The following is a 27,149-nucleotide window of genomic DNA, read 5'->3' as shown; positions in this document are numbered from 1 at the left end:
AATATATACTACCGATCTCTATGTTTACTTATATATTTAGCCTCTTCATCGATATTATTGATTTATATATAAATGAAATATTTATGTTTAGCATATTGAAAATTCGCCTAGCAACCACTATGCAACGCACGTCTGTTCATGATATCTACATACGAGCTAATGAATACCTTTGCCAGTGAGTCTCTTGCTCATTATGATCTCTCTCTCTCTTCTCTCTCTGTCTGTCTCCCTCACTCCCTCAAGAAAAACTGTGGCTAACAGAAGAGGGCTAGGTCAGAAGCTAGCTCGAGGTATATACACCTATAGCTGCAGGTTGATAGTTGAAAAGGTTGCTGTACACTTGCGGTAGGGGTGGCGGTGCTGATCGAGAGCTACGCGGCGCATTGGCAATTGCGCGAATCTTTTTTGGCGCGTTTGCGCTTTGCGATTAATGCGCTTGTGTAAATAAACAATAAATATTAAGTGCGCGAATACGCCATGGCGAACAGCTTCCCAGAAGCGAAGTAGTGCTGCTCGAAGGGGGTGCCAGGGTAGGGCTGCGAGTCGGGAGTGGCAAGCTGCCTAGTTATAGAGTCGCGCAATTAAATTTAGCGCTTTATGCTGGACCAAAACGCCAATGCCACTCGCTGCCTCCCAACGATTGCGTGCGGCATTTGTCTTTTGTCATTGGCGACCTTAGACCGAGTCGTCGTCGTCTCCATGCGGCCCCGCCGCCTGCTGGCCGGGCAGGAGGCTGCGCACGAGCGCCACTCGGCAAACTTTTGGCTGCAAATGTTGCTGTAATGCCCAATCGAGCATGGCCGCTGCTCAGTCTGACGCTGCGCCGTCTAAAGGTGTTGCGAGTCTGTTGCCGAGGCGGTGCTGGGGCGGTGCTGAGGTGGCGATGAGTTGGCGCTGAGGTGGTGCTGAGGCGGTGCTGTCTGGAGCGCTGCGCGCTCAGGCGTAACGCACAAATTGTATTGATAATGCCATCCAGGCAGACGCCGAGCCGAGCACCGCCTTTTGTATTTTTTCTCATGGCCCGTAAATTGCATTGATTTGCGTGGCAATCTGCTTGCTCTGTAATAAATTAATGCACTTGGTTTGATTTCAACGCTCCACTGTTAATGGTCAGCCAGAACTGACTAACTAAACCAGACCAAGCCATTCCGTTCCGCTCCGATCGGCGATTCTCAACTTTTGCATTTCATCGGCTAAATGTCAAGAATGAATGAGCTAAAATTGCATAAAATATGGTTGAACTTTAAAATAATTAAGTCTTATATATATTGTGTATTATTTCAGCACGTCATGATGATATAAAGTTGTTCAATCTTCAATCTTCAGATTTCAATTTTTATTTCTTAGCATTTTTCTTATATAGAGAGCTCTCCATGTCTTTATGTCTCTGAATCTTTAATAGTCGATTCAGTCTTCAATCTTCAGCACATACTTTGACTTATGTTTTCTCTCCACAATTTCTAACTTTCAGTCTTCAATCTTAAATATACAATACTCCATGTTCAATCTATACCTTTTCAACTTCAACTGTTTGCTTCAATCTAGAACTTAAGAAAGTTAGATCAAGTCTATTCATACTTTCACCTCAAGATATTTAATTAAATATCTACTTTTAAGATCATTACAGATTTTTATGTAAATCCTAGTAGTCTTCTGTTTTTTTTGTTTTTTTTTTTCGATAGAAGAAATCTTTCTTATATGTTAAACTAATACTATACCAGGCAATACTTTATATCAGTCCGAAATTCGATTGCAAAATCGTTTCATAAGTGATTAAGCAATTCGAAAATTTATGCCTTTATGTTTCGGGGCAAAGTAACTTCAGGCTAGTTTCTTGCGTTTGGTTTGGTAATGGAGCCATGGACTCTATATATCGTATATATGTTGGCAATATCGTAAGTTCTAACATGAAACACTTCTTGGGTAACCTTCGGCACTCGGCGCTCTACGCGGAGCAAACATAAATAATCTAAGTGAAAATAAACATGAGAAGCTCTGGCCATAATTCAGATCAGACTACATTGTGCTAGACAGAATCTCTGGCAAGCGGACAAGGTTGATTGAATACTCGTAAATTTCGTGAAAATCTCTTCGCAAATGTATTCACAAAATATTCATTCGAATCGCGATTCCGATAATAATTTAAATGTACTTGAAAGCCACAGGCCATTGCTTATATAACAATATAGACTGAGGCAATACCTGGAACGGGAATCGAAAGCGAAGCGAACGAAATCAAAGGTCACAATCAAGCACCAAACTACAAACGATTTTCCACGGAAAATGCCCAAAATGAATACGCGTGGCAGCAACTTGTTGGCCATATTTAATTGTTGTTGCTTTTAAGTTCTGGCTATACGAGTTGGCCAAAACAAAAGGGGTATATTTGCTTTCGTTCGCTGTGAAGTTACTCGAATTATTATCACTTGATTTAGACTGAAATTCGGAAGTTAAGTCTTATAAAGGCTTCAGATTCTCTTTCTATACTCCTAGAATCGATCTAGAATTAATATATCTCTGCTATCAATTGCTCATTTGTAAGCTCAATGTGGGCGTGGCATAACTAATCCAGAAGAATGAAGATAGATGTGATCTACTCTATAGATCGAGTCAAATATATGTATATATTCCTAGGGATATATAACTGACTATATGCATCTATTCATCTTTGATTCACTTCAGCTGTGAGCGAGTATGGCGCACAGTCGGTTACACCCGAATGCTCCAAGTTGTTTTGCCTGTTGCTAATTGTATCTGTGTATCTATCAGATACGAATTGGGCTCTAGATATAGCCATTAGCTGTAGCTACTTATAACAAGATTCGCTGTGTATATTTTGGGGTCTGCCGAGCGAGCTGGGACCTGTTGCCGCCTTTTGATGTTGATTAATTGCAAATGCTGCTGATTGATTTTTATTGCAAATATTGATAAAAAGTTTTGTATTAATTAACGTGAAAAACACGCGTTTTGTGTTAATTAGAAAATGGTTATTGAAACTAAACAGAAACCGAAAAGACTAAGAGACAGAGAGAGAGGGAGATAGAGAGAGAGAGAGATAGAAAAGCCACAGTGAACGTAGGCCCAGCTACAACGTGAACAAACAAACAGAAACGCCAGCAGCTACTACAGCTACAGATACAAATACTGATACAGATACAACAAACAAACAAACAGACCGTGAGATACAAGATACAAGTTGCATTTTGTGGAGCGTACAAATTAACGCAGCCGAAAATTAAAAAGTTTAGAGAACAACAACAAATGCAAGAACAACAAGCTCTGGCTGTATCTACATACAGATATGTACCTGTAGCTGTAGCTGTATCTGTACCTGTATCTATACCTGTAGCTGTATCTCTAGCTATAGCTATAGCTATGGCTGTATCTGGAATTTGATTTATGCTCAACTTTGATATTTACCGCCTAATAAACAAAAAATTAACGCAAACGCAGCAACAACAACAACGACAACGACAAGGAGAACAACAACTACTATAAGTATCTGCATCTGCTGCTGCTGTATCTTGTCTCTTATTTCTCGTCTCTTGTATCTATTTGCGGGCCGCCTGCAATATTCGCTTTGATTCTGTGGCACTCGCCTGACATGCGTGCGTCTGTCAGCCAGGCAATTAAACAACATCAGCGGAGCTGAGTGGCTCCGAGCGATCCTTCAGCTCGCTCGCCCAGATCGATAGGTCGGCCAGCTCGCTGGGATCTATCGATCGGCGAGAACTTAGCGCCGGGCGACAAGCGCGTTGAAATGCGCTGCGTTAATATTTGGTATTTGTTTGGGCGTCCAGCGCACAATAACTCATCGAGCGGCTCGCCGCGTTGCCAGCCCACCGACGTTGTTGCTGCCACACACACACACACGCACACACCCAAATATAAACACACACACACACAAACAGAGTTGAGTGTGTGCTAAAAGTCACATGCTAATTACAAATTTATCGGGAAACCTGAAGGAATCAGCCAATCGTCACTAATTAATTGTTGCGGCTCATTTGCTGGCAGGCGAGCTATCGATTAACTATCGATAACAAGCGATTTAAATATTTGTGCAAGGCTTGTTGTCGCACAAATACTACAGTAGTAAATAAAGTAATAGGTAATAGAGTAAAAAAATAATAAATAAAAATAAATAACAAAATTTTAACAAAAAGTTAATAAATAAATTATATCACTAAGATAGAAATTTATCGATATATATAAATTTACTTTTTTATTTATATCAGGAGAGCATGCTATATAATTTGTAAATGAATTGCTCTATTTACTAATGTGTATTATAAATGATTTATTGATTAATTGGCTTACACACATAGATATATCATTTTAGAGTTAACATTGTTAAAGCTTGGGCAATTAATACATACAACAAGTTTTTAGCTTTGTAAATCTATATATATAAAAGAAAGTTGTGTAAAAGTGAAGACTGCTTATAACTTGATTTGGGCTGAACCAATTTTCATGGTTTTTGATTTGTTGGATTTGTCTCCGCAACGAGTTTAGTATAGGGTCTTAAAAATACTGAAAAAATTTGCCGAATACTTGAAAAACGCGGTTTTTTCCCCAAATGTTCAAATTTTTTTTATACCCAGTAGGCTTGGTAACAGTGACAGTTTTGACAATAGTGTAGAAGTAAATAAACAAATGTAGTCAGTCAGTCTACGGCACAGCCTCAGGCGAACCTGACTATTCATAAAAAAGCACATTTGTTAAAAAAAAAAATTTTGAAAAACAATACGCATACGGACAAAAGCAAAATATCTCGAAAGTTCAGGTAGGTATTGTTGAATTTGTTTTTCTCAGACATTATTTTTGTAAATAATTTATATTTGTATTTCTCGACATTATTTTTGTAAATAATTTTTATTTATATTTCTCGATTTCTCGATATTTTATGTGGTTTTGTGCGATTGTGCATATTCAGTATTACTATTAATGAAAATGCCGCGTCCTAGAAGATCTAATCTTTCCCAGCGGACCCATAATGCAATTAGGCTACGGAATACCGCGAGTCAATTATCTGACGAAGAACGAGAAAGGCGCCGCGTTAGTACCCAGCAAAGAAGGGCCTTAATTCGTGCTTCTCAAAGAGAGGCAGCCCGTGAAACGGCAATAAGAAATGGTTCAAGGATTGATTTGAATCGAGCAGCGTTTCGATATGATTGTACCATTGACTACAGCTTGAATCGTTTAGTTTGCATTGGTCCAATGGACGTTGTTTGCCAGCATTGTGGCGCATTGAAGTTTGCTGGTGAAACGCCCGGTTTGTGCTGCCTTAGTGGTAAAGTGACATTGCCATTAGTGGTCCCGCCACCAGAGCCATTGCGTTCCCTGCTTTATGGCGAAACACTACAATCACAACATTTTCTAGCGAACACTCAAAGATACAATGCCTGTTTCCAAATGACATTTGGGGTGGAAATTATTGGATACGGATATAATCCGACATTTAAGGTAATTTACGTTAAAAATTTTATTTTCTATGACTGACAAAAAAAAAAAAAAAAAAAAAAAAAATGTTTGGAATAATGTAGTTTGTTAGATTTCTGTAAAAAGTGTTTGTAAATCTAACTATAACTATGGCTTTGAATTTAAAGATTCAAGGCCAGAGTGGCCATCGCATTGGATCATTGCAACCTATTGAAGATGCACAGCACAAATTCTTGCAAATATACTTCATGGGCAATATGGAAGAACAACTTGACCGGCGTCAAGAAATGAACACAGCTATGAAAAGAGCAATTCTCCAAGATTGGCATGCTTAGAAATTTAAACCAACCAAAACTGTGCAATGGAACGCGTTTGGTGATAAGAAAACTGATGAGCAATGTGATTCACGTGTCGATACTCAAAGGAAAATTTAAAGATGAAGTTCTTATTACTAGGATTCCGATGATCCCAACAGATATGCCCTTTGAGTTTAAACGAATTCAATTCCCGCTTCGTCTTGCCTTCGCCATGACGATCAACAAGTCACAGGGCCAATCTTTGACTATTTGTGGCCTCAATCTAGAAAATGCGTGTTTTTCTCATGGTCAATTGTACGAAGAATGTCGTTTACCACAAGGTGCTTAAATGAAAATCCGATTAATAAATTAATCAGAGCGTATCCCAACCTGAACAACATAGCTTTCAACAATTTTATACCTAGAAATAATGGATAGGGCAATGCAACGTTTGCCGGGCCAGCTAGTAATTAAATAAAAATAAAAACCCCAAGGTGTGCACACGCCAAAAGAAATGGATAATGGCCATATATAATTATTATATTCGAGTAATTAATATTTTAGGATAACTATATTTTTTATTAATTGATATTTATATTAAGGATTTACTTAATGAATAGGTAATATATGAATAAAAAAAAAAGTTAATAAATCTGTATATTTATGTTTACTCAATATTTACTAATGAATCGAATATATTAAAATTAAATATATTTATATTTATATTTAAATATTCATTAATGAATCCATATTATTAATCATGAATTCTTGAGGATTTTAATTGTATCTAAAAGCGAGTGGTCATACTTTCATAATTGCAAATCAGTATTAATATTAAGAATTAGGCAAACTTTGTATTTACTATTCTATGCTTAGTCGCTGTTATCGACTGATTACTGTGGAGTTAGTCTAGCTAGTCTAGCACTTTTGTAGCCACAAAAATAGGGGTTCGTTTCATTGTTTAGTCAAAGTAATTAGTCAACTGTCGTGGCCGAAGGGCGCATCACTCAGCTGCAGTTGTCGGCGCTGCTTGAAGTGCGTGTGCGACTGTGTGTGTGTGTGTTTGTGTGTGTGTGGCAGGACTTGGCCTTTAGCCTAGAGAGAACGAGGCGACGCCTGCGCGTCTATGCGGCTGAGCTGTAGTTGTGGCATGCCACAGCAGCAACAAGTCATAAATCAAGGGCTGAGTGGCAGCTGGCAGCAGTTGGCCGCAGTTGTTGGCCAGTCAATTGGCATGGCTAATGCGATGGCAACTCATAAATTTATTAATTTTTAATTAAAACCAACAATGATTTGTAATTCCACAGCCAGCACAGCCAGCACAGGCAACAGGCAGCGCCTCAGAGCCTTTTATGGAGCTTGGGCTGCTGCTGCTGCTGGAGTCTAGTCAATGGAGCTGCAGTGCGTCTGTTGATGTTGGCCCGGAAACAACTCATTATCCTAATTAAAACGTGCGCCATGCGCGCCCGTTTGCCATATATGTGCAATGCACGCGATCTGGCAATGAGGCGAAGCTGCGCGACTGCGCATGCGAAATTAGAGGAGCAGATGACGTTGACTCGCGACTCGCGACTCGCGACTCGAGACTCGTCCATTCATACGCACTGTGGGCACAGAGAATTGCAATTGGTATTGGCATTGGTATTGGTATTGGCATTGGTATTGGAATTGGAGCCATGGGCCAGTCAGCCACTCAGCCACTCAGGCAGTCAGCCAGCTAGCCATTCACTGTAAAAGCCACGTTCATTGTGATGCGTTGCATTACAAGATGCCAGCTGGCAACATCTTGTAGCAGCAGCAGCAGCAGCAGCAGCAACAATTGCTTTGGCCACATTGTTGCGGCAACATTGCGGCTGCTCAAGCATGTTGCATACTGATCAATCAGGCGGCTTCTTTGGCCAACAGCTTCTGTCGTCGTCGTCGTCGTCGTCGTCAATGAATGGCTTTAACCATTTTTGGTCTACAGTTAAATGCTGTGCAACATCTGCTGCAACGCAATTGCATTCATAATGAGCCACAGTGGGCAATAGAGTATGGAGGCGTGGCAGGGGCAGGCACTTCATAAATTGTGCTGTGCAAAAGTTTATAAATTACTTTCAATGTCAAACATGCGCTTATAAATAAACAGCCGCACAACTGGCTGCCACAACATTTGCAGATTTTCGTGCCCCAACTATAAATAGCAACAAAAAAACATCTCTAGACCGCATAAGTATCTCAACCAACAGCAACAGCAGCGGCAGCGGCAGCAGCAGCAGCAACAACAACAACAACAACAACAGCAGCGAGTTAAACAAACAAACAAAATTGCAAATTGAATTTCAGTTTTGCGGTTTGCACTTAATTTGGCAATCGCTGCAATAATTTTGTTTACAAATTACGACTACCGAGTTCTATGTAAACTATTTCTCAACATTTTCCCAAGATTTCTCTAGCGCAGAGCTCCCTGCATTCCCCTGTCTCTCCCTCTCTCTCTCTCTTTATCTCTATCGGACTTCTGGTTTTTTGTGGTTGGGCGTGAATTTATGGCGACAAGTTGACAGATTCTCAAATGATTTTATCATCTTGGCAACAGCCAATTGGCAACAATGTTGGCACTCCACCTGTGTCTCCCTCCCCCCGCTCTCTAGATCTGTTCTCCTACTTAATGGATATGCTGCAAGATTTGTTTGGATTTTGCGCGAGTTTAGCTTTTTATGAGCTGACTGCAGCATCTCTTCAATTCGCCACTAAAGTTGGCGGATCTATTGCATCTGCCTGGTCTGGCTTAAACAGATGCGTGCTGCATCCGTAACTTACTTTATTGACTGCTAACTCAGCCCGAAGACGCCTCATGGCAACTACTTCCTGTCTAATGGGGTCTGGTATGTGCCAGCCATGAAGAAGAAGAAGACGAAAAAGGCTTCAACAGTTTGCAGCACGTTTCATTGTGATTGGAAATAAATAATCTTAAATAAATAATATTATATATAGATATATACAATTTGCTGACCGTCCTATGGATAGATAGGAAACGAAAATAATGAGTAAAGAAAATAAAATAAATATATAAATATAAATGAAAATATATTTATATATTTTAATTTTATTTTTAATATTTTTTTTTTTTAATTTTTATTTTTTTTTATTTTTTATTTTATTTTTACAATTTTGTTTTTTAAGTTTTAGTTTACCTAAAAGGTTAATTAAATCTTAAAAATAAGTACTTTTTATATGAGAATAGATCAATAAAGTGGCAAAAATAAAAATTTATTAATTTATTATATATAATTAATTATACTTATAATTTTAGTTTTCCTGAAAGGTTAATTAAATCTAAAAAATTAACCATTTTTATTTGAGAATAAATCAATAAAGTGGCAAAAATTAAAATTAATTAATTAATTATATAAAGTTAAATATAATTATAATTATAATTAATATAATTTTATTATAATTAATTAAATAATAAAAATAAAATTTATTTTAAATGTGGAAGTAATATAAACTTTATACATTTCAAAACTTATTTCTATTTAAATATTTATTATATGTCTCTCTTCTGATCTATTCTGACTGCCATACAAAATACTATAGAAAAATCCAAATCTTATTCCAATCCTAGCCTTATTCATAGGAATGAATGCCAAACCCTCAGTGGCACTTGCAACACTGGCACTGAATTCTTAGCACCGCATTTGCAACACTGCGCAATGCATTGGCACAGACATTTGGGCAATGTCTATGAATGCCAATTCGAATGAAAATTGAACTTAAAACGCACTTGATTAATTTTTACAGCCAGATGGCTGCAATGGACTTGAGGCGCACACGTGAACGAAACTAAAGGAGCTATACGAACTACAATATATATATATGCGCGTGTGTGTGTGTGTGTCTATATATGTGAATGCTCACACAATAAGCGGGCAATTAAATTAATAAAGCAGAAGAAATCAAAATATCGACAATAAATATTGAGCAACATTGATGTAAGTGTCGATAATTGCGCCAACGATTACAACGAGAATGTACAGAGAGTGAGTGAGAGGGGCAGAGGGCAGTGGCAGAGAGAGATGGAGATAGAGGGGGTGTATTTACAGTGGCTGCAAGCATGTTTACGCTTGTGCGAAGACAATGTAAATTAATGTGCTGCGTGTTCTTTGGAAAGTTTATATAAACAACATTGCAACATTCACTTGATGATGATGCTGATGATAATGTTGATGATGATGTTAATGTTGCCGATGGCAGGCGCCAAATATTTATGAAATCATAAAATTTGATGTTTCCCCTGTGGCACTTGACATTCTGAGTTGCCGTTGCAGTTGCCGTTACAATTGCCGTTGCCGTTGCAGTTGCAGTTGCAGTGCTAATGATGATTTTGATGTGCAGCTAACAGCCCACCAAACAAATGAGATGAAATGAAATGAGATGAGATGAGAAGAGATGAGCATGAAATGGTTAAACAAGAGCTGAAACTATACTGAATGGCCGATTACATAAAGTGCTGTCTGTCTCTCTACGATTTGTTTGTTTTATGCTCCCGATTTTCGGTTGTTGTTGTTTCTGTTGTTGTTGTTGGGCTAACAATTGCCGTAAATAAATAGTGAATAGCGAGTGAGCGTGAGCTGGCCTCAGATCAAAGGCCTATCAATTAGCACCCGTTTCGATTATGTTGCATGCTGCACTCACAGCCAACAACGGCAGCAGCAGCAGCAGCAGCAGCAGCAGCAACAACAACAACAACAACAGCAACTAGCAGCAGCAACAACCATTTGCCGCCAATTCGCACCCAATTAGTAATAAATTTGAATGTCTTGAATGCGGCAATTGCCGAATCTCGAAGTCGAAACCGAAATCGAAATCACAAATCTGTATTTCAATCTGCATTCGAATCAGGTATGGGTGCACTGAGAGAAATTTTGGGAGAGAGTTTGAATTTTTATCAATGAAAAATTTTTAAAATTTCATTTAAATAATAAATGTGGAGTAATTAATCTATTAAATGTATCTACAAAATATTTTTTTTTTAGATTTGAGCTAATTTATTTTACATTTATTACTATTACTATTTATTTATTACATTTCATCTTAATTCAGTAAACATCAAGAAATCATAGATATAACATTATAATAATATAATAAACTGACCCATAAGAAGGAAGTCTCTGATTTCCTGGCTCCAGGCCCAATATAGTAAATGATGTTAACATAACATACAATAATAATTCTAAAGAATCTTAAATGTAAATAAAATAAACAATCAAATTATTTAAAATATGAAAACAGATTAGAACGAAAGTGAGAGTAAACAGAAGAAAGGAATTGGGAAATCCCTAACATAATGGGGTAAAATATTTTGGCCAGTCCAGCAGATGATCTGAAAAGGAAATCGAATTCATATTTTTCTTTCCAATGAATTCCTATTCATTTTTTTCTAATATACTCTGATATCATCAAGTGTGTACAAATGTTGAAGAAAATGAGAATTCAAGTGGTAAATATTTTATATCGATATAAAGCATTAAAGCATATTAACAAATACAAATGAGAAAAAATAATAAATATTAAAAATTCAATGATTAAATTATTCAATAAGGGATTCAGTTGTATTATGAAAAATATCAATACTAAATGTTGCATCAATTTTGAATCGATTAAAACAATATTCTTCGTCAACTAGAAAAAATGTCGTTAAAGTGTTTTTCTTCAACTCCAGCTGAAGTATTCAGATTATCATTTAAGATTGTCTCCTTTAATATTTCTTCAGGTCTGCCTTTGATTCACTTGAAGTGAGCGCAATTTCTCTCAGTGCACGGCCGTGTAACTGCACTCCATTAGGACTAACAGTTATGGCGGCCATTAAGTTTTATCGATGGCGCTAGCCCAGCGAACACAATTTGATTTGTAACCACTTGAACTGTGGTGGCCGCAGTCAAGATCCACCTTTGATATTTTCACACATGCATAGGAGAGAGGGAGAGAGAGAGCGAGAGAGAGGCTGCAGCTAGAATGGAGGAGGCGGAGGCATCGAAGGAGCCGAACGAATGAAATAAAACTTAATTGCAATTGACTTTTAATGCACATGCGGGCCGCTCCCGCTGTGTTAATTCGAATCCAAACTGTTTCCCATCGGTGAATTGCCCAGATGGCCAAAGACTTCAAACTTGGACTTGAACTGTGCAGTGGGTTGGGGGGGAGCCACCCGCTGGCCCTCCTCCCCCGGCTCTCACTGTCTCTCCCCATAGAGAACAATTACCAAGTGGCGCTAATAAAAAAGGCCAAGACATATATTTTGGTAACATTTATATGGGTTATCTCTATTGATATTATATGGGGTTGGCTGTATTGAGTTACGCGCTCCGTTCGCTCTGTTCTCGAATGCATAAATCAACGCATTACACGCATTGTCCGGCTCTAATGGCTGGCTCTTTGGGCATAAACAAACAACAAACAAAACCGTTTTCAGACAGACGCACAGACGGAACAACAATGACAACAAGATGCGGACGAGGCGGGTACGTGCATCAGCATCAAATTACATTGAAAGAACTGCGTTCGGGCTAACAAAACGTTTTTCCAGCCCAGGATCAGCTTTCACAAAACGCAGACTTAGACTTTGAGTCCCCAGTTGCCCGCTGCCAGTTGCCAGTTGCCAGTTGCAAGTTGCCAGTTGCCAACGTCGTCAGACAGCCAGTCAGTCAGTCAGTCAGCCAGTCAGCCAGTCAGTCAATCAGTCAATCAACACAATAATAACGTTTTAATTGAACAAAAGCCAAGCCACAATCGATCCAGTCGAACAACAATTGCCCTCGTCTTCATCTCAAACTCGATCGCCTCCTGCTCCTGGCTGCTCTTGCGGCTGCTTTTGTTCCTCTTCTTATGTTTTCTGCGTCGAGAGACGCAGGCGAGCCTCTGTCTCAGCCTCTGACTGTCACCTTTCCATCAAGCGGTGGCAGTGAAAGGCGCTGTCGCTGTGTTGTCCACGTGCCAGTCGCATTGTTTGCCAACTTTTGTTCTTCGGCTGCTGCGATAATTGATTAGCTGGCGACTTTACAGTAAACCAGATGCAGATACATTTGGTCTGGCTAAAAAGATATAGATACAAGCATATACAGTCTGGCTAAATATTGAGATACATCTTACAGTTACACAGGCTGATATATATATATAAATATCTAGTTTATATTTGCGTTTGTGTGAGTAAAGATAAAGAGCAAAGATAATTCCTGTATGGATACAATTCGTCTAGTTAGATACAGAAGCAGCTTGTGCGATATATATATATATAGATATATATATATTTGGAATAACTTACATATAGAGTTTGAATACAGATACTTTATGTATAGCTCTAGAAATATTTATATCATGTCTAGCTGACATCTTAAATCACATTGTAGTTGCTTGGAAAAGTGATGTAGTGCCTGACAGTTTTCTGTATAGTTGGATAGATATAGATACATTTTCAGTGCCTATGATATACGGATACTATATACTACCTGCATTGCTTTATTTTTTATCCGGCAGCAGAGAAAGAGCAACCAACCAAAAAGATGAACTTTTTTTAACCATTCGACACATATTCATTTAATCTGGCAAATCAATGTATCTAATTACATTTTCCTTGAGAGAAAGATATACAATTTATCTTGTCAAGCAAACAGATTGTTCTTGGTACAGATACTTTCAGCAAAGCAAAGGCATGCAGATGCATTTTTGCCTTATAAAAGAAATCTGTATATTCTCTACATCAATAAGATAGATTTCGTGTGACCTTCAGATAAAGATACCTTTAGCATATAAAAATAAGTATAGATTTATTTGTCTTGACACAAGGATTCAGTTGTATAACTGTAGTATACTTAGTTTAGGATTTATAAGATAATACGATTCATTAGTAACCCCATTAATAAAGAATGAATGTAAAGAGCGAAAATATATGGATAAAGGAAAAAGATAAATACATCTCAAATTACAATGAGATATAGACACAGATAAGTTTTGCATATTTCCAACTCATCACATAGTTAGAGCTAATACAGCTACATTTGGCATGATGGCAATGAGACAGATAGATTAGTGAATGTAAAACCGTTTGGAACTTAGACTTATAGAGTGGGTTTCGTTCCATATAAATAGTTGAACAGGTGCACAAAAATATAATTCTGGAAATTTCTACAGCTGTACAGCTGCAGACGTTGATTCTCAATAGTTTTATTGGCTATATTATATCGCACTTAATTCAATATTTTATAGAGAAACAAGGGTATTAGGTTGTGCACTTGAACAGGCCGCGATGAGAAACTCATAATAATGAATAATAAAAATTTATTGAAACCTTGATACAGTTATATCATATCTAAGTTATTAGAGCTTGGAGCTGAAATAATAATCACATATGACAAATTTTCGTTCTGCCTATAAGTGAGTGCTCAGCCTACCTCTCTCTCTCACTTTCTGTCCTTTTCTTCACTTAGTCAACTTTAGACTAATCCTATTGTCGGTTGTCTCCAATTCAATCTATCTCTCTCTATCTCTCTTTCTCTTGCATTCTCTCTGTGTTCTGGCCTGAGAGCAATTATCGCACGCCCCCGTTGCGTTGGCAAAAAATAGAAAAGGATCAGAAACTGTCTGAAAGTCCTGCTGTGCGCCAAGCCAAGCCAAACTGTGTCAAGTCCTTTTCCTAATTTTCCGTTTTCCATTTTCCATTTGCCCAGGCCTCTGCTTAGCCTGCCAAGGATACTTTATAAATGACACACGCGTCCGGGTCGGCACTTGATAAATGAAGCTGCGACTGTGAAGCCAAAGCCGAATCCTTCAGCCTTCGTCCTGCAGCCTGATAATGTATCCCTTTAGTTGCCGCTGTTGTTGCAACAGTTGTTGCTCTAACTGCAACAGTTGTCGGGTTTTTGGGAGTGAAAGTAGCGCCGGCGCTTCGATCCGTGTGGGCCAAGAGCCGGGCTGCAGCGAATTTCCGATGGTATCTGCAGATAGGCCGAGGGTACGAAATGTTTAATGAGAATTTTTTGGTACGGGCCGCGCTGTTGTGACTGGACCTCAGTTTCAGGTGGTCCAATACCACGTAAGGGCGTGAGATAGGCAAAAAGTAAAGCGAGTTAAGTGTGCAGCGGAAGAGACTGATGCAGCGAAAGATACCCTGTTAGGATTTGATCAGACAGCTATATCACATAATAGTAACTGCTCAACATCGATAACTATCGATTATTGCTCCAGGTCTTTGCTATGGATAACTTATGCTTACTGTAGTTGATAGCAAAAACTAGATATAGGCAGCTATCTAAGGAAGTTTGTGTAATATCGATTTACATGAGTAGCTGAAATAAATCGATAGTTTAAAGAAAATAGTATGGATATGTATATACCATTTGGTATGTGTATGATATGCTAAAAATTAAATCAAAGAATGCCGATATATCGATCAACTGAAATAAAAATTAATTTAGCTTAGGAATATGTGAAAACAAAAAACGTTTGGAAGTTGATTAATATCGATTCACGACCTGTAAATCAAGCCCGCTCTTTAGAAACGTTTACAGGGTATCAAAGAACATACACCAGGCAAAAGGTAATTAAATGCCATTAAAAGTTGAGCGCCGACAATGCGAGACAGAAGAACGAAGTCAGCAGAAGGAAGATCGACAGGCAAAGTATCTGTTTATCTGTCGAATGCAGTGAGAGTGGACTGGCACAGAGGCACAGAGAGAGGCATAACAAGTTGAAACGAAGCAGTAACACAAAAAACGAGGAGGAGCAGCGAAACACACACACACACACTCTCACACACACACTCACTCAGTTGTGGCAAGGGCGTCTACGTGTTGGCTGCGATTAACATACAAAAGGATCTCGCGCGTTTTTGGAGCCGCCTTCTGCGCGTGCTTCTTCTTGCTGGCTCATCCGCCAATCGGCATGAATCACACCAGCACCAGCAGCGCTGCCGGCACCATCAGCACCACCAACACCACCAGCACCACTGGCACCACTCAGCCAACGCGCTGCAGCCAACGCGTCGTCATTTCAACACAGCCAGCGTCGGCTTTTTCTTTTTTGTTGTCTTTCTCTCGTTATTTTTCTTGCCTTTGCCTTTCGTCTCGATTTGTGAGCGCTGCATTGTCATCTCTTCCGGCTTGGTCATAGATCTGTCTGCGGAAATTTGATGCTCGCCCGGCTGACCACAGACAACGTCAAGTGCAGCCAGGACAATAGCGCGAACAATGCCCAGCAGCTACTTAAGCAGCCTTTGGCGCCAGACGCCCCGAGAGAGCCTCGAAGCAACACCAGCAGCAGCAGCAGCAGCAGAAGCAGCAAAGCCAGAATGTCTGGCAACGCTTAAGTTGCCAGACGTCGCGATCATTAGCGACGCCAATGGACACTGGACACTGGACCCTGGACACGTAGTCAGCTTTGCAGTTGCAGCATATGTACAGGAAAAAGATGCAACAAAAGATATAAAACAAGACACGAGGCTGAAAAAGATTTACAAGACACAAAGCGAGTGCCTCACACACACACAGAGAAAGAAACTGCATGTGTGTGTAAGTAATGCACTTAAGCAGATCAATGTTACTGCGCTAGATATAGCTACAATTTAGGGAGGTTAGCTTCATAAATTCTAAATAGATAACGCTCCTAGGATTGCATAAACCTAGTTGCCAATGACAATGACAATGACAATAACAATGACAATGACAATAACAATGACAATGACAATGACAATGACAATGACAATGACAATGACAATGACAATGACAATGACAATGACAATGACAATGACAATGACAATGACAATGACAATGACAATGACAATGACAATGACAATGACAATGACAATGACAATGACAATGACAATGCAATGACAATGACAATGACAATGACAATGACAATGACAATGACAATGACAATGACAATGACAATGACAATGACAATGACAATGACAATGACAATGACAATGACAATGACAATGACAATGACAATGACAATGACAATGACAATGACAATGACAATGACAATGACAATGACAATGACAATGACAATGACAATGACAATGACAATACAATGACAATGACAATGACAATGACAATGACAATGACAATGACAATGACAATGACAATGACAATGACAATGACAATGACAATATCTATGATTTTGATAACCATAATAGTAATGACAATATCAATTATGTTCAATTATCATTGCTAATCAACCACTCAGTCCCCTTCTTGACTTCATTACTCAACAACAACAATTTAGATACGTCAAAGATAATGGGATATAAAAAGCAACATAAATACATGAAGAGCTTGTAGGATTACATGCACAGAAAATAGTAAATATTTATTAGTTGTCCGTTTTCCAACTCTGAAATCCATTAAGAAACCGCATTTGCTGTGGCCAAAAGAGAGAAAAAGCAGCCAAGACAAAAAGTAGTCGACGGCTCAGTTCAAGGCAAAGGCAAGGCAAAGGCACAGGCGGCTCCACCTACCCAGGGCCAAGTTGGCCAGCGTCGTTTTGGCTGGCTTGCAGCACCTGCTGGCCAACAACAACAATAATAACAACAACAACAACGACGACGATGGCAAACGAGGTCTGCTGCAACCTTTTGTGGCAGTCACTTTGGCTGCCTCGAGTCGCGGGTGTGTCAAGTCATCTCCACAAACAACGGGCGAAAGGCAAAGCCGGAGGCAGAGGCAGAGGCAGAGGCAGTGGCCGAGGCGGAGGCAGAGGCAGAAGGGAAGGGCAAAAGGCAGTTGAAATGCATTTAACTGTTTGCATTTGTATTGGTAGCTAGCTCCATTCAGCCGTGTGAGTGGGAGCGAGATGGCCAGTGTCATTCCATTTCGGCCCTGCTGCTTTTACCTCTTGCCAACCAATAAAATTATACTAATTCTTGACTTTTTGATTTCATTTTGTGTTTGTTGTTAAGGATTTCGTTACCTAAACACACACACGCACACACACTCAAGTGCTTCTCTCTGCATGTGTGTGTGTGTGTGTGCGTGTGTGTGTGCACTAAAAAGTGTTCATTGCCTCTCGCTCGCACCTGGTGCCGTGTCGTATCGGCAACGATCACGATCTGGCATGGGCCCTCCCTGGCTGGCCCTGGCCCCAGGAATTCTGTGCGCCTCGCATTGCGAGACAGTTTGGTTTTATACTCGGCTCATTGCGCGCGTGCAACTCCCCGAGCGAAGAGTATTTCCAATTTCATTTCACTTCGATTAATTTTTTTGTTCTTTCGCTTTATTACCTTGTTCGATGTTCACCTGTGCAACACGGCATTGGCTTGCGATACGCTTTGTTTATTGTTAAAGCTTCAAATTTACCGGCAAAGTAAGTAGAGAATAAAACAAACGCTTCAAAGTAAAATAGAAATAAATCATAAAATAAATATAAGCTTGAATAATTCAGAGGCAAATAAAAAGTTAAAAAATATAACTAGCAAAATAGAAAATAAAATAGAAATTAATAAATAAATAATATAAAAAAAAAATTTAAAAAATATATATAAAAATAAATGAAAAACTAATATAAAAAATATTTTTTACTTCTTTATTGCACTAAGAAACAGTTTCAATAACTTTTTAAAAGAATATAAAAAGATTTCGTAAAAATAAAATAAATAAATATAAATATATAAACAATTTTATGCTCTGTCAATTTTCTCCCACATTTCGGAAATGTATAAAATAAATATTTGGATTTTTTAAACATAATACAATTATAAATAAAAAATAAAATAAATAAAAATAAACTATAAATATACAAAAATAAATCAACCAAATTATGACAAATAATATAAAAATAAATACATATATTATATTTCCTATTCAAACTAAATATTTCGCAGTAATTTGGAATAGTATATAATTTTTAAATATTTAATTAAATTTATATCAAGCTGTGAAGCAATAAAAATAACTTTATTGCTCTTATTGTTTATATAGCTAAATATTTTTAATGAATTATTTATAGTTTAAGCTATAAACAGAATTCATTTTAAAGGCACTCAACTAAATAAGAATATTTCATTTAAATTTAAACTTTATATATATTTTATTATCTTCAATACAAGCTTTTAAGTAAATATTTATTTTATTCTGTCTCCGCATAGTTGAAATCCTTAGCTTAAGTTTCTCAAAACATCGCAGAAATTCTTGAGGTGTCCATTTTCTTATAAGTCACCCTTCGAAAAAAGCTCAGATTCAAGCTCAAAGAGCTGAGCCAGCCATTGACTCAATTATTGTGAGAGTGCGCGAATGCGAGTGCGTGAGAGTGTGAACGTGAGTGTGAGTGAGACGCTCTCTGCTTAGTTTTCAGCTCAATTGACAAAAAAAAAAGAATGAAAAGAAAAGAACTCGTTCGGCGCACGAAAGCAAAAACTGACGACGCGCTGGCTGCCAGTGGCAAAGGGAACTTCAGGCGAGATGGATGCGCGATCAAATAATGATCATTGGCAACAGCAACAGTAAAACTTGCAGAGAGCCAAAAGCGCACAGCCGAAAGAGAATAGCACAGAGAGGGAGCGAACTGCTGCGTGTGCGACCGTGTGTGTGTGAGTGTAAGCATGAGTGAGAGCATGAGTGAGCGCGCGGCGCGCTCGTTTTCACTCAGCGAGACGAGACGAGGCGAAGCGAAGCGAGTCGACTGAGAGCCGAAGAATGCATTCGGCTCGGCGCTCGTGTGCGCGTCTTACCTGTAACTCGAATCAGGTAGAGCCAGACAGTGAGGCGTTAGTCGTTCCACAGCGCTGATCGAGTCGAAAACAATATTGATACTTTGGTCCCGACGCCAAAAGCCGAAGAAAATGAAGCAGCAAAAAAAACTGTGAACAAGAAATTGGCGTAAAAATTTGATCAAACAAAAGAAAATTACAATTTGCCGTGCGTGTGTGCGAGTGTACGAGTGGGTGTGTGTGCCAGAGTGTGCGTTTGTGTGTGTGTCGGAATGTCCATAGCATCAAAACAAAGATACAGCTGCAGATAAAGATATAGCTATAGATAAAGATAAAGCTAAAGTATCTCAAATGTGAAGTGCAACAGCAAAGTTTTCGTTTCTCACTTTGCATAAATTTGTTTGTTATAATTTTGTATTATACTATTCTTGAAATATGTGCTTAACTGTGCCGTCAGCAGAAACTACAACAACAACAACAACAGCAACAGCAATGCGCTGTAAAGCCAAAGCGCAAATTGAATGTAAAAAAGTTTGAAACAATTACAAAAGCAAACACAACAACAAGAAAGTGCCAATGCTTAAAGTATCTTACAGATACTTAGCTGCAGTGTCATGTGCTCTGGCAACAACAACGACAACGACAACGACAACAACAACAACAACAATAAACACACACAATCAGTGGACTCAGCGGCTGCGCCTGCGCCTCGAATGCGGCAATAAAATTTTCAACAAGAATTTCATCTATTTCATCTACAATTATCGCAAGCGAAAAGCAGACAGCACAGACTGAGATTTACAAAGAGACAAACAAGCATACATACATGCATACATACATACCTATATGTATCACCCATGTATATTTATCAAAGATCTATCAAATATTGACGCAAGCGTGATTTATACATAAAAATTGTGTTGGTTACCTTCGACTGCTGCAACGGTAGCCAAAGTGGAAGAAGCAGCAAATAAAACAGCTGTAAATTGTGCAAATATCCATAAAAGAGAGAAACCAAAGCAACTACAACAACAGCAACAGCAACAGCAACAATTGCAGCTGCGATAAGACGCGCTCTCGTAAATCTATCAAGTGTCAAAAGCGGAACTGACTCGCAGGGGGATTGAGTGCCGAGGCAATCAATCCATCAAAATACGCGGCTTACTTAAATTAATACAGAGCTCAAGAAATCAAAGAAAAACTAAATCAATAAACATATACAACACTATATATGTATATATGAATGCACATCGATATATCTATCGAGAAAGGGAAACACACTCCAAGCTAGATTTCGACTTATCCGAAAACATAGGAAACTTTATAAGACTGAGGTGAGTTTGACATTTGGTTCACACACGGAGCTCAGTGCAGCTAGTGCGCGCTCTCACTCCCTCTCGCTATCTCTCCCTCTCACTCGCACACACGCCCTCGCTCTGTGTCTGCCCCGTCGCTATTTGCCTTTAAGCTTAGGTCAAACTTCACTTAACTTTGCCAACTGTGAGAACTGCACACTCACACATACACACACACACACATGTATATACCCTCTCTTTCTCACATTGATCCCTTGTGCCAATATGCATAATCGCTGGGTTACATTTTCATATGATACCAAAATATTCGGTTCGAGCTGCATTTGATATGGGAAAATAAGAAAATACAAAGAAAAGAAAAAAAAAAAAAAAAAAGAATTTAACTTTGGTTAGGGCAAATGTTTTACATAACTCTTACAGGTGTTCGATTATTGAGGGCATTACACTCATATTCAGCAGGCATACGAAAGAGTTAGTATTAATAAAATACCAAGTAAATTGCATGCATAGAATTGATTGATGTATAGCTTGTTTTTGACTAGGAGAGTTTATCAAGAGTAGATCAAATTTAGCTCATTTCAGATTCTTATGAGAAACTGAAATTCACATAAATCTCTATATATTTATATACATATTAATATTTATGTTATTAAATATATATATATTTCTATAGCAGGGATAACTAATTAAGCTTCTAAATGAAAACAAATAAACCGTTTATTACTAAAAATTATATTTAATTGAATAAATTGTACCACAAAGCGAAGTCTTTATTTCTAAATTTCAATTTCTTCATTATATATCATATATAGATGACATATATGATTTACATTAAATATACACTTTTTATCAGTATATAACTTTTCTTGACAATTATTAACTCAGTATTATAATCTCTGTAAAGGCAGCTTCATTTGTTCCGAGTAAATGTACATATATGAAATATAATAAATACTTCAAGATATTCCAATTGCTTCATTGTTTGATGTATTATATCATTTTAGCTTAATTCTTCATAATTAAATTAATTAGTGATAACTATAGCTGTATATTTTCATAAACAGCTAAATTAAGTTTTCAAACAGTTTTTTTTTTTTAATATATATATATATGTTATAGATGTTATTAATTTAGTTTTTCTTTTATCATATACTTACATTGATTATATATATAGAAATATATTCGTTTAAATACTTCTATTTTCTTTGTTTTACCACTCATATGAGCATACACATACATACATACGATATGTATATGCACTAGAAAAAGCTATTGCAATTAAGCACGTTCTCTTAAGTTTCTTTAAACACTTTTTATTAAGTAAATGCAATTATCAAAAAAAAAAAAAATGACAACTATCAAAAACGTTTGTGTTTTTATATCTAGTTTTTTTTTTAGTTATATGTATTTGATATAAGTAATATAGAGTTGAACATGATAGATGAAGGCTTATAAATATTTTTAATTATGTATATTGCAAAGCTATATCTAAATTCTTTGTCTCAGATTCTCAGTTTCCACTTGAATTCCCATATATTTTATGACTCCAAACATCCTTTCATATCAAATAATTTTACAACTTAGTGGAATTCCCTCGGCATATCGCCAGTTCGATCAAAATATTTTCACGCTGGCTACTCTCATAATATATCATAATCGTAATAGACGCCCGAACGGGATTCTGGGAAACTGGCAACAAAGTGCCGTAGTGTCCCGAGTGCGTGTCGGCAAATGCCCACAAAGGACACGTCGAATGTCCTTTGGCACATAAATTATCGGCCAAAAGACATAATATGAATTGTATTTGGCTCTGGCCTCATTGTAACTGTTTCTGTTTGTATCTGTGTATCTTTGTATCTTTGAGTGCATATTGTGCTGACTCGTCGAGTGAGTGTGTGAGTGTGACACAGTTATGGTCTACTATATATGGTCTGCCATATCATCTATTGCCCAACCGGAAAACATTAAAAAAATTTGTCAGTTGGCAAAAATGCTGGAAAACTAAAATAAAAGTGGTAAAAAATTATATAAACTTGATGAAATTTGAGTCAAATGCTTAGCCGAGTTATTTCATTTTCGCTTTTTGCGCTCTTGAATGACAGCTGGGAAAAGCCCAGCCCAGCATTGCGCTCAATAGCGGAAAACCCCCCGGAAATGCCAGCAGGTATGCGACTGCTGCTCCGACTCCTCCTTCTCCCTTCCTCCTCTCGCCCAGCTCATCTCACTCCTTTTCTCAGTTGTTCTGGGAAGATATTAAAAACTGAGAGACTAGAGAAAACAAATTATGAAAATTTCATAATGCATTTCGATAAGTCAAACGTCTAATGCATTATTATGAAAATTTTCATTCAGCCTCGGGCGCCCTTTTCTCTCTTATCGAAGATCTTCGACGAGGTACAAAATAAAAGACACCCCCCAGCGTGTGCCAACTAATTCGAATCGAAATGTTCTTCTTCTTCTACGATATATACATATATATTTTTTGTTTTTTGAAAATTCCTTTGCCGCCTCGTTTTAGATAAGATTTTAATCTTTATGTGAAAAACAACATGTAATTTGTTGTTCGTGTGCGCATGTGTGTGTGCGTGTATGTGTGTGTGTGAGGGCCACGTAGACCTGCTTAAGGTGCGCCTAGGCAGGCTACGGGACTCATCTTTGAGATAGAAATCTGAACAAATTTATAGCCCATAAGAAGAAACTAGAAATCTATATAGAAAATACTTTTAATAAATAATTTTCATAAATTTTCCCCAAGAACTCAGATAGTGACAATGTTGGAAATTGTCCGATTGAACTCGATTGAAATGCCGCCCTGTGTATAAATCAAAAAAGGGCCGATAAGTTCGTCTTACATGAAATATTGAAAAATGACGAAAAATTATGACGGCCCCGTTGGCTTCTCTTATTTCTACGCCAAACACCCCACTCTCGAACAGGTGTGTGTGTGTGTGTGCGTGTATGTGTATGTATGTTTGATTTGTATTGAATTTCTAAGCGTAGACACAAATCGCTGCTGCATAGCTGAGATCGTGTGTCAGCCCGAAAAGGTGCAATGTCCGCCGCGATTGCAACACCACACAGAAAACACTCAAAACTGAGTGGTTCGCTCTCTCTCCCATTTACTCACACTCTCGCTCTGTGTGTGTGTGTGCGTCAGCCAATGAGCCACAGCTCAGTTTGTTCGCATTGTTGCCGGCAGGACGCATGCACGCACCTTTCGCTGGTCATAAAACTGTGCTTAAGGAAGCTGCTACCTGACCATCTCGCACACACACTCACACACTTACATCAAGCAGCAACAACAACGAAAGTCACTCAATGCGCGCTCTCACACTCAAAACGGCGCTACGCTGCGCTCAGAGCGCGCAGCCGCAAACGCATTGTGCGAGTGTGTGTGTGTGCGGTGCGCACGGTATAGTCATCTCGCTCTGGCACAGGGCGCACGCGCTACACAAGTTGAGTGAGTTGAGTTCGAGTGGCTGGCGCTGCCGGCTGCGCTGCCGGCGTCGTTTTTAACCCTATCGACAAATGCTAAATGAAATTTCCTATGTTTTTGTATCGTTTCAGAGTTGCAAGCGACCATGCGCGCATGGCTTCTACTCCTCGCAGTGCTGGCGACTTTTCAAACGATCGTTCAAGTTGCTAGCACCGAGGATATATCGACCAGATTTATCGCAGCGATAGCGCCAACAACAACAACAACAACGACGACTAAGGCCATAATTAATACTAAAACAGCAACAGCAGCAGCAACAACAACAACAGCATTAGCTAAAGCATTTAATCCATTCAATGAGTTGCTACTCAATAATAACAACAACAAGAGTGATAGTGATATAAATATGAAACAGCAACAGCAAACAAGCGCCGTTGCATTAAAACAATATAACGAAGTGCATAAATCAAGAACAGACCAATTAGAATATTCCAAAAATTCCAAAAATAAGCATAAGCAGCATAAGCATACTAAATCAACTAACAAAATGGCCAAAAACCAGCCAAAACAACAACAAACACACACAAAAACAACAACTACTACTACAACAACAACAACAACAGCAGCGCCGCATATACAAGTGTTTGGCCCCGCCCCCGCTTCAGTTGACGCCGCCCCATTCGAGAGCACGGACAGCATACTGGGGAAGTACGAAGTGCCGGGCATCGCGGACGCAATCATCGCCGAGGACGAGCCAGCCACCTACAGCAGCAAGGAGATCATCAAGGACAAGGTCAAGCCGGATCCATCCACTCTAGTCGAAATCGAGAACAGCCTGCTCTCGCTGTTCAACATGAAGCGGCCGCCGAAGATCGACAGATCCAAAATCATCATACCGGAGGCCATGAAGAATCTCTACGCCCAGATCATGGGACACGAAATCGATTCCGTGAATATACCCAAGCCGGGACTCCTGACCAAATCAGCGAACACTGTCCGAAGTTTTACACATAAAGGTGAGTGCATGAAACTTGATTCAGTTCTAGATTATCCATATGAATGCTCTATATAATATATACACCAATTACCATATATATCACTTGAGTGGGAGAGAGAGAGGGAGAGGCAGTGTAGAAAGAGCTTTGGCTAGGCTTAGCTAATCTGCATATTCTATATGCAATAGTTCACCTGATATTCAGAACTGTATCTAGAGCTAGTTGAGGCATCTCGTATTTGATATATTCACAAACATTTTAGTTATTTTCCAGTTTCATCGTAATGTTTCCGCATAAACCATTTTGATGGAATAATTTTGATCTCGAATTTGATAACTTTTTCCCTAAATACCTTTTAACATAGTATATTATATTTTTATAATCTAAAAAGTAGAGATTCCTTAAGATGCCAAATTCTTGAATAGAACATAAATAATAAATATATAAAGTAGAATATATAAATCAGTAAATAAATTCCTTTTATTTGAACGATTTCTAATGGAATTATTAAAAAACTAATAATAATATTTTTAGATACTCAATTATTCAATTAATATTTATTACTATACATTTATGTTTAAACAACATTTAATTTTATGTAAATGTTCATTAAACAATATTAATTGATTAAAACAAATATATGTAGCTGTTTTTTTTTTTGTTTTTTTTTTTTATAAAATGAGTTAAATTTATTAATATTCAATATTATTTTTTTTTTTAATATTTTAATGCTTTTTTAATTTATATATAATTTTCTGAAAACAATATAAATAAAATATAAAATCCATATAACAAATATAGAGATAGTTTATGTTTTCCAGCAACATTAAATGCTAGGCTTATTAACTATTAAATTTGATCAAAACTTGAAGACGAAATATTTTTAAAATTCTGAAATGTAAAATAAATTTATTTATGCTATTTTGAAAGCTGATAACAGACTAAATTAAAGACTTCTAGTCATAACAGATAGTGAAGAATTACTCAAGAGGTAGAGGAGAAGGAGGAGGCGGAACTACAAACTTTATGTTTCTAGAAGTACAACTTTCAAAAACTAGAATATAATATATATTGACAAATAGAGTAGCTTAAAAGTCTAACAGCAAATATGAATTTAGAATTTGTAGTAAGAATTCAAAATTTCCGTATGAATTATTTTTAAAATTTTAGTCAGCATTATATAGAATACATCCCAAAGAATTACTTAAGACCTAGACATTAGAATATACAATATATATTATAGATTTTCTATAGAAAGTCTTGGTGCAAGTAAAAAGTTCTGCAGCTAAATAAAATTAGGATATGGGAATTGCGTGCACTATGGCCCTAGGGCCACCTATTTGCACCTGCCCGCCGTGTGGCAGTGGCAGTTGGCTCGCACTGGCGGCCGCACTTAAAATCTGAATTTGAGCAACGCGTACTTTCCGCTAGTGAAACGCGAATGAAGCGACGGCCAGGATTTTCCCTCGAAATTGCAGTTCATCTAAGCGATTTGCATACCTGCCCCGAGCCGACAGAGCCACCTTTACAGGTATCTGCGCATACGTTTCATCATTCACGCAAGCGTTGAGGAATCACGCGGAAATTCCGCAGCTTCAAATGAAAGGACAGCAGAAAGGAGCACAGGTAACGCTAGCACGCTCTCTCTCTCTCTCTCTCTCTCGCGCAGTGTCCTGGATTACCTGCGCTGTTGGCCGCAAACTCTTAACCCAAATGTGACCTTGAAATTTTTCTAGAGAATTACACCCGGAACGTTTAGCGCATGCGCCAAATGGCTTTTATATTGTGTTTGTAAAAATAACAATTATTATTAAAGCGTATTTCGCATTATTTTCCACAGGATTAGAGGGGATGAACAATAAAGCAGTTAGGCCAGATAGCACAGAGTGGGAGAGGGAGAGGGAGAGAGTGTGTGTGTGTGTGTGTGTGTAAGAGAGGCACAAACACACACATCTATACATATAATAAATCAGGTAGCACTGCCAAGTG

General features: G+C 38.1%; 1 protein-coding gene across 3 annotated transcripts in view; it reads left to right on the top strand.

Moving 5' to 3' along the window:
- Positions 1–27,149, top strand: part of dpp (decapentaplegic morphogen) — a 51,188-nt gene that overhangs the window by 20,633 nt on the left and 3,406 nt on the right. Inside the window, exons 1-2 of one of the 3 annotated variants that reach the window (XM_018004751.2) lie at positions 18,874–20,747; positions 24,297–25,181. In XM_018004751.2, the coding sequence (XP_017860240.1) occupies positions 24,311–25,181 (871 nt within the window). In that variant the 5' untranslated portion in view covers positions 18,874–20,747; positions 24,297–24,310. Of the gene's footprint in view, positions 1–18,873; positions 20,748–23,657; positions 24,190–24,296; positions 25,182–27,149 lie in introns of those variants that run through there. The other 2 variants (XM_089463428.1, XM_018004752.2) reach the window with 2 other exon arrangements.

The sequence above is a fragment of the Drosophila arizonae genome, chromosome 3 (genome assembly GCF_054131065.1).
Source record: "Drosophila arizonae isolate 15081-1271.41 chromosome 3, UAZ_ARI_1.0, whole genome shotgun sequence".
NCBI lineage: Eukaryota > Metazoa > Arthropoda > Insecta > Diptera > Drosophilidae > Drosophila > Drosophila arizonae.
This window is presented reverse-complemented; position numbering and strand designations above follow the sequence as displayed.